The sequence below is a fragment of the Syngnathus floridae genome, unplaced genomic scaffold, assembly GCF_059516105.1.
Source record: "Syngnathus floridae isolate MCC-2025c unplaced genomic scaffold, RoL_Sflo_1.0 HiC_scaffold_59, whole genome shotgun sequence".
In the NCBI taxonomy this organism is placed as follows: domain Eukaryota; kingdom Metazoa; phylum Chordata; class Actinopteri; order Syngnathiformes; family Syngnathidae; genus Syngnathus; species Syngnathus floridae.
The window spans coordinates 237790-247386 of NW_028284088.1; the positions used below are offsets into that span (position 1 = coordinate 237790).

The window sequence follows — 9597 nt, forward strand, 5'->3', positions numbered from 1 at the left end:
CAAAAACAGTTTTGAACTTTGAACGAGTGCTTGTGTGTGTGTGTTGCGGGGCGTTTTCAGTCTCAGGAGGATCGGGACACGCGACGGTTTCATCTGAAAATCGCTGAGCTCAGCGCAGTCATCAGGAAACTGGAGGATCGAAACGCCCTGCTTTCTGAAGAGCGCAATGAACTGGTAATTTATTGACGGCACGCTTGAAGGTTTGCGCTACGTTTGATGCGCGCCATCCAGCGAGGCACCCATTGCGCTTGCTTATTAGTTGAGCGGCGCGGCGAGTCGGTTGCCTGGTAGATGTCTTTTATTGGGAGCCAAAGCCACGATTCCGTTCAAACCGATGCAAAAGGAATGGATACGTTCTGGCCCGCGTGTTGTGCGTCTTTCACATCCCGCACTTCATGCTTGCAGCTAAAGCGACTGAGAGAAACAGAAAGCCAGTTTCTGCCACTCCTGTACAAAAACAAACGCCTGAGCAGGAAGAATGAAGAACTCTCGCTGGTGCTGTGTCGCCTTGAAAACAAAGTGCGCTTTGTCACCCAGGAGAACGAGGAGATGGCAAGCTTGGTAAGTCGACGCGGACAACGGCGGCGTGCCAACAGAGTCCACTGCATTTGTGTTCCACAGAGAAGGCCTAGTTCGCTCAATGACCTGGACCGCGGTTGCGGCCAGCAGGACGGTGAAATGGAGTTCCTTCAAGTTGTGGAGCAGCGGCACATCATCGACGACTTGTCCAAGGTCTTCAGGCAGGCGACTCGGTGCACGTACGGCAGCGCTCGCTCGCTGTCGCCAGGAAACCTTTTCCGTCCAAAGCTTGGCCGGCGGCCGCCATCCAAAAAATTGGCCCCTTAAATTCCGACCTTTCAAGCAGGAGCATTGTGCGCACGCGTTTGAACACGCTTTAGACTTGTTTTGCCGTTTTCAGCAGCTCAAAGCTCCCGTTTTGTCAGCGCCTTTGCCACTCGCTGTGCGCTGAAAACGACGGACTTGCCCGGCTGCTCAGCCCGTCAACCATGAGCCGCGAGCGCGACGTCATTGTCCGTAGGCAGCTAGTGGCAAAATGCACCCTGTTAGAGTTGCGCTCGCTCCAACTTATTTTGCAAGAACCACACGGGAGACAAGTAAGTTCTTTTGGACACCTGCAGGTGGAGAGTCCATCCGTTGTACGAATGAAGTCTGACTCTCGGCTCCTGCACGAGCATTTTAATTAAGAGAAACAGGGTGGGTGTAAGAGTGGATTGAATAGAGGAAGCCCTTGACCTCTAGTCAAAACATAGCAAGGGGTGTTTTACGACTTTGTGTAGGAAGGGATAAGCGATAGGGATAAATAAGGGATAAATAATATTATTTATTACAGGTCGCAGTCAAAGTCAAAGCAACACAATGATACGATAAAGATAATCTGGAAAACCCTGACACACCCTGTAGTTGTCACTTTTGGAAAAGACGAGCGTCCCTCCAATCATCGCCGGTGACGTGTTTTTCAGGCTCTGGAGACAGGAGCTCATGTCAGAAATGTCATTGTGAGTCGCGTTTGTTTCTGCGCCGGAGCCGTTCGTTCCCTTTGCATCCAAAGAATCTCAAAGGCGGATTATTTGTGTCGACAGGAGAGAGATTTGCTGCTACGATACCGACGTCGAGAATCTCTGAGGAGGAACAAAGCGTGAGGTCCTGCAAGGTGAGTCTGTTTGTTTGCGGCTGCTTGGTGTTGCGCAAGATGAAATGGCCTTTTTCTCGCTATCGTTCCTCTCGTCGATTCATCGTGAGGTGTCGCTTCAGTTTGTTCAGAGAGATGTTTGCTTCCGCGCCCGCAGGTCATCGAAACATTTTACGGCTACGACGAAGACGTGTTGGTGGACTCGGACGGATCGTCCTTGTCTTTTCACACCGACAGAACCCCCGACACGGAACCCGAAGAGGTAGCCCGCCATTTCTGCCAGCGTATTGGCACCAAACATTCCTCTTCAGCCTGGAATCGGACTCGTCTTTGCGTCGCGGGTGCTTTGTCGCCGGTCTGACTGATTCTGGTACTAGTGCTGTGTTGCATTGGTGTGTGCATGAAGAGGCGGAGCTTCGCTACCGCCAGCTGACGCAAGAATATCAAGCGCTGCAACGAGCCTACGCTCTGCTAGCCCAGACCAGCGAAAGGGGACTACGACGCCGAGAAGGAGATCAAGGTGGCGCCCCTTCCCGCAACCCCCGGCCGGGTCGCAGCCTCCCCGTTCTCACCCAGCCTCGGGTGTTCTCTGGTCTGAAAGGAGGAGGAGGAGCCTCCCTCCTCCTCCTTTCAGACCAGAGAAAAGCTGATGGTAGAAATGGGTCACTATCAAAGCAGAGTAGCAGATCTGGAGTCAGCGCTGAAGCAACAAGGACAGGTAAGCTCATCAATGAGCACACCTTTTTCTCAGACAAAATAGCTACATTCTTCAGTCACTCATCCGTCTGGCATTACTGGACCAACCCCCCCCCCCCCCCCCCCCCCCGAACGTGGCTGGGAAAATGCGGAGAAAAGCAAATGTCATTTTCCAGTCAACCAAAGAATTTGTGGATGAAAATGACACAACATTCCAAAGCTGTCCACGCGTTTGTCTCTTCTAGAATGTCAAGTGGGTGGAGGAGAAGCAGCTGCTGCGTCAGAGCAATCAGCAGTTGGCCGAAAAGGTGACGGAAAGAAAGGCGCTGGGCGGAGTCGCTTGGCGTCACACCTGTCGGGAAGCCCCGCAGATGAGGTCTGACTGTCTTTTCAGGTCAGGCGGATGGAGGCGGAAGAAGCGCGTCTGAAAGAGCACATCCAGGATATCCGAGACCAAAACGAACTGCTTGAGTTCCGCATCCTGGAGCTGGAGGTGGGAAGACTCGCACAAGCGTGTTGAGGCCAGAGATGTGACGGACGGACGGACGGACGGACGGACGGATGCATGCCTCTGCCTTTCAGGAGAGGGAGTGGCGCTCCCCCGTCTTGAAGTTTCTGCAAGTCCGTTTCCCAGACGGCCTCAGCCCTTTGCAGATCTACTGCGAGGCCGAGGGCGTGAGCGTACGTAAGGCGTCCCTCGCAACCCTAACCTTAACCCGAGGTCCCAGAACACCTTACATTGCTCCTTGCGCCTTTCCCCCGGACATCGTCATCAGTGATCTGATGAAGAAGCTGGACATCCTGGGCTATAACGCCGTAAGTGTATGTCGAACTCCTTATGTTCGCACTCCACGAGACTCGGCGGCTCAAATGTGACTTTTGGAAGGCTTTGCGCTGAAAGAAGCTTGTTGACGCTGTGCCTTTGGGCTCTTGCAGAATCTCACCAACGAGGAGCAGGTGGTCGTGATTCACGCCAGGACCCTTCTCACCCTAGCCGAGAAGGTAACGCGCACGTCCACGCACGCTCTCGCATTCTGCTTATGTGACAGCAGCCTTTCCTCAGTGGTTAGAATACATCAAAGTGACCAAGTCAGCACTTCAACAGAAGAGGTTGGACATTGAAAGTGAGAAGGTAGACAGACACGCGACATCAGCCAAGGGGAACTCCGGCAATGTGCCCCAACAATTCTGACCTTGAGCTGTGCTAGGATATGTTCTGCAAGCAGAAGGGCTACCTGGATGAAGAGTTGGACTTCAGGAAGTGTTCCATGGACCAGGCTCATAAGGTAAGCCGCCCTCAAATCTCCCGCCGGACCACTGATGGACGAGGATTGCGGCCCAGAGGATCCTGGAGCTGGAGGCCATGTTGTACGAGGCGCTACCGCAGCGGGACTGCCCCGCCACGGACGGCGAAAAAGCCAGCCACGCTGGCGTGAATGACGTGCTGACGGCGGATCAGAGAGAAGAGCTTAGGAGCGCCGTGGACCAATGGAAGCGAGCCCTGATGTGCGAGTTGAGGGAGCGCGACGCTTGCATCCTCCAAGAGAGAATGGATCTGCTGCACAGCGCGCAACAGGTAAGGGCCCAAAGCCAGCCCGGCACTTACTTGCACGCTTACTGGCTTTTGAATGCCACTTTCCATTTGTCCGTCCTAGAGGAACAAAGAGCTGAAAGAATTCATCGAAGCTCAGAAGAGACAAATCAAACAATTGGAGGAGAAGTTTCTGTTTCTCTTTCTATTCTTCTCCTTGGCCTTCATTCTGTGGCCCTAACACCAGCTGGTGAGTGAGCTCCAGCGGCACCGCACTCGACACCTCCGATACACTGCCAGCCGGTCTCAGACGTTGGCAGACGCTCCGATGCCAACGTATACCCCCCGCCACGGTGACAGAGGCACCGCGTCACACCGGCGCTCATCCAATCAGAAGGCAGGAAAAGCAAATTCACATGCAGGGCACTTTTGAACCAGAAGAGAGCGCCACAAAAAACGGTTGTTGCCCCAAACGCGCACTAAAAAGGGTCAGAATAACAAGAGTCCCACTGGCCAGCCGGGGCCACCCGTCCAGCTGTTTCTTCAGGGGGGAAAAAAATTGGAGTCACCGGTGAGTACATTTTGCATTTAGCTCTGCTTTTCTGCTTCTGTCTTCAAGTGTGTGGCATCCTGCGATCAAAGAGTCAGCCAACCCCAAAGCGGTTGACCTCAACGTCCCACCACCATGCCTACCAGAGCAGGTGACGTGATGCTTTGGACATCCTTCCGTCTCAGATGCCCAAAAGTACTCTTTGCCACATCTGCGGCAATACGGTGTCTTTTCAAAGGTGCAAATAAATCCAGCGTGGGCGGAACACGCACGTCTTCGGTTTTTCCCGCTTTGTTTGTGTGACAGCTGTTGTGAAAATTTTATACAAATAAAGTTGTATAGTACAGGTTTGGCCAAGCCGCAACTCCCGAACCGCATGCGGCTCTTTTATGTTCATATCAACATTTGTGTGTGTGTGTGTGTGGGGGGGGGGGGGGGGGGGGGGTTGTGCGTGTTGGCTTCACTTGAGTTCAATTTGGTATTTTGGTCAAAAGCGCATGTGGTGAAATTCCACAAAGTAGGATGGGCAAACACATTTCTTTAAACTATGAGTGTCAATTGGGCTCTCGAAATGGCAGGGAAAAGATGCACAGCAAAACGAAAATACGTAGATGAACACAGGACGTTTTAATCAGAGTGGGAAAGTTTCTATTTTTTGTTGAACGTGATGGCAAACCATTCTGCCTGATATGTCAGACCTCAGCGCATTTCAAAGATTCAAATCTTCAGCGCCATGCACTTCAGCTCACTCCATGCTAACATTGATCAGGCGTCGAACCCGCATCATCATGCTTAAGAGGTGGCCATGCTAACCAGTGCGCCATTATGTCAACGCATAATAACTAAGTCTACTGGTCAAAACAGCGGTTACTATATGACGTCGCTACGTCGTGGTCACGTGACGCAGACAAGACGTCAATGGACGTGGGCAGAGTTAACTTGTTTAAAAGGGAGTAGGCAGAAGAAATATTTAATTTATTTAAATCTATTTTGAGTGCACACCATTATGCCAATGCATAACAACTGTAAATCTACTAAACAAAACAGCGGTTGCTATATGACATCTGCCACGTCGTGGTCACGTGACATACGTGACGTCGATGGGCGTAACTTTCGCCGGAATTCAAATCCGCGGGGAGAGTTAACTTGTTTAAAAGAGAGTGGGCAGAAGAATTATTTAATTTATTTAAATCTATTTGGTGTGTGCGCCATTATGTCAATGCATAACAACTGTAAGTCTACTAAACAAAACAGCGGTTGCTATTTGACGTCTGCCACGTCGTGGTCACGTGACGCGGACGTGACGTCGACGCCTACTTTACATCCCACCGATCACAGGACTCCTCGGCTGCATAACCGTGCCCCCTTCCCAACCAATCGGATTTGCTATACGCGAAAACGACGCCAATGGAAAGAGCTTCCGCCCAAATTTAAATCCGTGGGCGTGGCTCGCAGCAGGAAGTAGGAAAATGGCGGCGATGTTGACAAAGACACAGCGGATGGTAACATACGACTAACAAGAGAAATATTTTTATTTTCTGCTTGCAACTGGACCGTCCAGAGCGTACACGGTAAGTACAACTCATCGTTTTTAAAAAGAAGTACTTTTGTTGCCCTGAAAAGCGAGTGAGCGTGGCGTTTGTGGGGGACGTCGAATTTCGACGATTCTTTCTGGTCAACGGTTGTAAATGATTGTGTTGATTAAAAAAGAAAACTTGATGTAACTCTACTTTTAACTGCCGTTTCAGATAGATTTGGAATTGCATCACATCCAATTTTGCCTAGAGCGTACACGGTAAGTAACACTCGTTGTGTTTAAGGAGATTTACGTTTGTAATAGCAGAAGTGTAGCCGCGTTGCGTTGTACGTGTGAATGTTGGTCCGGGCGAAATGTTAATGTTTAATTTCATTCCTTTAGGTTCCACGGTGTTTGTTGGCTGCAAGTTTTCCACTGCAAGAAGAGGCTCATATCATTGACCAGGAGCGAGCTACAATGGTGAGTAGCCATAACATTTATGTTAAACACTTCCTATTTCATGTCTAACAGTACTTGATTTAACAAATAACCATAAATAAATACAGTGTGGGCACTGAAGTTAACATATGTGATTATACTGCCTAATCTGTCACCGAGTAGATTGTTGCAAAGTAATATAAGATCCAAAGTTGTAATTCAGAATAGTTTTCAAAAGAAGGCCATTAGAATTATATACAAGTCTGATTACCCTGAACAAGCTATTAATTAAATCACAAATTCTTCAATTCAAAGATTTGGTAGATTATCAGACAAATAATGTCTAACAGTAATTGATTTAACACATCACGATAAGTAGATTGAGTGTGGGCACTCTCAAGTTAACATATGTGATTATACTGCCTAATCTGTTACAGAGTATGTTGTTGCCAAGTAATGTAGAATAGATCCAAAGTAGTAATCCAGAATAGTTTTGAAGAGGCCATTAGAATGATAAACAAATCTGATTACCTTGAACATAATAACAAGCTAAGTGTTTAATATGTCCTATGAAGTCAAAATTGGGCACCATCATGTGGTGAAATTTGGAATTGCATCACATCCAATTTTGCCTGGGAACAAACAGATTACATAAATCTTAGTTTTGAATAAGCCACTCCTTCTCAAACAAGTAAACTCTGCCCATTTTGCGCAGTAGATGTTCTGTTAATATCTAGTATTTATACAAAGTCATAATTTAAATTGCTTTCAACCTTCATTCATCGGTTCAACCAACATTACTCGCTCTTATTACCAACTTGTATTGATTTAACTAAGCGTTTAATACTTCCTATCAGGTCTCAAATCGAGATTTGGCAAAATACAATTTCAGCAAATCCAATTTTGCCAGGGAACAAAAATAGATTAAATAAACTAAATAAGTCCTCTTCCCATTAAATAAATCAGAAAAGTCTGTCTTGTAACCAGTCCTCTTCAAACAAGTAAAGTCTGCCCATTTTGTGCCGTAGATTTTGTGTCTATGCCTAGTATTTAAACAAAATCATAATTTAAACGACTTCTTTCCTTCATTCACTTTGGAAATTTGGAATTGCAGCAAATCGAATTTTGGCAGGGAACAAAAATAGATCAATTAAACTAAATAAGTCTTCTTCCCATTAAATAAATTAAAAAAGTCTGTCTTGTAACCAGTCCTTTTCAAACAAGTAAAGTCTGCCCATTTTGTGCCGTCGATTTTGTGTTAATGCCTAGTATTTATACAAAATCATAATTTAAAGGACTTCATTCCTTCATTCACTTTGGAAATTTGGAATTGCAGCACATCAAATTTTGCCTGGGAAGAAAAGTAGATTAAATAAATTTAATAAGTCTTACTACTTCCCATTAAATAAATTAAATACGTCTTACTTGTTCCCACTCCTTTTCAAAACAGTAGTTTAAAACGAGGGCCCTTCACTCAATCTTTAACCTCAACCCCGCATGTTGTGTTGTATCTGTGAATGTTGGTTGTGGCCAAATGATAGTTTTCTTTCATTCGTTTAGGTTCCAAGAAAACTTGATGTAACTCTACTTTTAACTGCCGTTTCAGATAAGCGGGTATTACGTCGCAGTCAAATGCCGCGGATATGACGTAATTGCCCGAACCTCCGCCAAAATTCAAATCTGTTGGCGCGATGGCCGTGAGCCACTGAGCAGCGACGATTATCAACAGAAATATCTTTATTTTCTGCTTGCAACTGGACCGTCTAGAGCGTACACGGTAAGTAACACTCATTGTGTTTAAGGAGATTTACGTTTGTAATAGCAGAAGTGTAGCCGCGTTGCGTTGTACGTGTGAAAATTGGTCGAGGCGAAATGTTAATGTTTAATTTCATTCCTTTAGGTTCCACGGTGTTTGTTGGCTGCAAGTTTTCCACTGCAAGAAGAGGCTCGTATCATTGATCAGGAGCGAGCTACAATGGTGAGTAGCCATAACATTTATGTTAAACACTTCCTATTTCATGTCTAACAGTACTTGATTTAACAAATAACCATAAATAAATACAGTGTGGGCACTGAAGTTAACATATGTGATTATACTGCCTAATCTGTCACGGAGTAGATTGTTGCAAAGTAATATAAGATCCAAAGTTGTAATTCAGAATAGTTTTCAAAAGAAGGCCATTAGAATTATATACAAGTCTGATTACCCTGAACAAGCTATTAATTAAATCACAAATTCTTCAATTCAAAGATTTGGTAGATTATCAGACAAATAATGTCTAACAGTAATTGATTTAACACATCACGATAAGTAGATTGAGTGTGGGCACTCTCAAGTTAACATATGTGATTATACTGCCTAATCTGTTACAGAGTATGTTGTTGCCAAGTAATGTAGAATAGATCCAAAGTAGTAATCCAGAATAGTTTTGAAGAGGCCATTAGAATGATAAACAAATCTGATTACCTTGAACATAATAACAAGCTAAGTGTTTAATATGTCCTATGAAGTCAAAATTGGGCACCATCATGTGGTGAAATTTGGAATTGCATCACATCCAATTTTGCCTGGGAACAAACAGATTACATAAATCTTAGTTTTGAATAAGCCACTCCTTCTCAAACAAGTAAACTCTGCCCATTTTGCGCAGTAGATGTTCTGTTAATATCTAGTATTTATACAAAGTCATAATTTAAATTGCTTTCAACCTTCATTCATCGGTTCAACCAACATTACTCGCTCTTATTACCAACTTGTATTGATTTAACTAAGCGTTTAATACTTCCTATCAGGTCTCAAATCGAGATTTGGCAAAATACAATTTCAGCAAATCCAATTTTGCCAGGGAACAAAAATAGATTAAATAAACTAAATAAGTCCTCTTCCCATTAAAAAAATCAGAAAAGTCTGTCTTGTAACCAGTCCTCTTCAAACAAGTAAAGTCTGCCCATTTTGTGCCGTAGATTTTGTGTCTATGCCTAGTATTTAAACAAAATCATAATTTAAACGACTTCTTTCCTTCATTCACTTTGGAAATTTGGAATTGCAGCAAATCGAATTTTGGCAGGGAACAAAAATAGATCAATTAAACTAAATAAGTCTTCTTCCCATTAAATAAATTAAAAAAGTCTGTCTTGTAACCAGTCCTTTTCAAACAAGTAAAGTCTGCCCATTTTGTGCCGTCGATTTTGTGTTAATGCCTAGTATTTATACA

At 45.4% G+C, this 9597-nt stretch overlaps 1 protein-coding gene and 1 long non-coding RNA gene across 4 annotated transcripts; both read left to right on the plus strand.

Annotated features, from left to right (window-relative positions):
• The first annotated feature begins 2745 nt into the window (after nucleotides 1-2745).
• On the plus strand, nucleotides 2746-4677 carry LOC148378190 (janus kinase and microtubule-interacting protein 3-like). Of its 3 annotated transcripts, XM_088367982.1 has the most exons (8): nucleotides 2746-2840; nucleotides 2930-3169; nucleotides 3284-3349; nucleotides 3411-3479; nucleotides 3556-3633; nucleotides 3690-3923; nucleotides 4003-4128; nucleotides 4498-4677. In XM_088367982.1, exons 1-7 carry the CDS (start codon nucleotides 2751-2753, stop codon nucleotides 4117-4119), a joined length of 894 nt encoding a protein of 297 aa, XP_088224108.1. In that variant the 5' UTR covers nucleotides 2746-2750; the 3' UTR covers nucleotides 4120-4128; nucleotides 4498-4677. The 3 variants fall into 3 exon arrangements, with proteins under 3 accessions (XP_088224108.1, XP_088224107.1, XP_088224109.1); XM_088367981.1 differs by lacking the exon at nucleotides 4498-4677 and having other exon boundaries at nucleotides 4003-4447; XM_088367983.1 differs by lacking the exon at nucleotides 4498-4677 and having other exon boundaries at nucleotides 2930-3163; nucleotides 4003-4447.
• Nucleotides 4678-5569: 892 nt separating this feature from the next.
• On the plus strand, nucleotides 5570-8365 carry LOC148378191 (uncharacterized). Its single transcript, XR_015856123.1, has 5 exons — nucleotides 5570-5999; nucleotides 6181-6223; nucleotides 6347-6424; nucleotides 7989-8159; nucleotides 8283-8365. It is a non-coding gene; the product is annotated as an uncharacterized LOC148378191 (long non-coding RNA).
• The last annotated feature ends 1232 nt before the right edge of the window (nucleotides 8366-9597 follow it).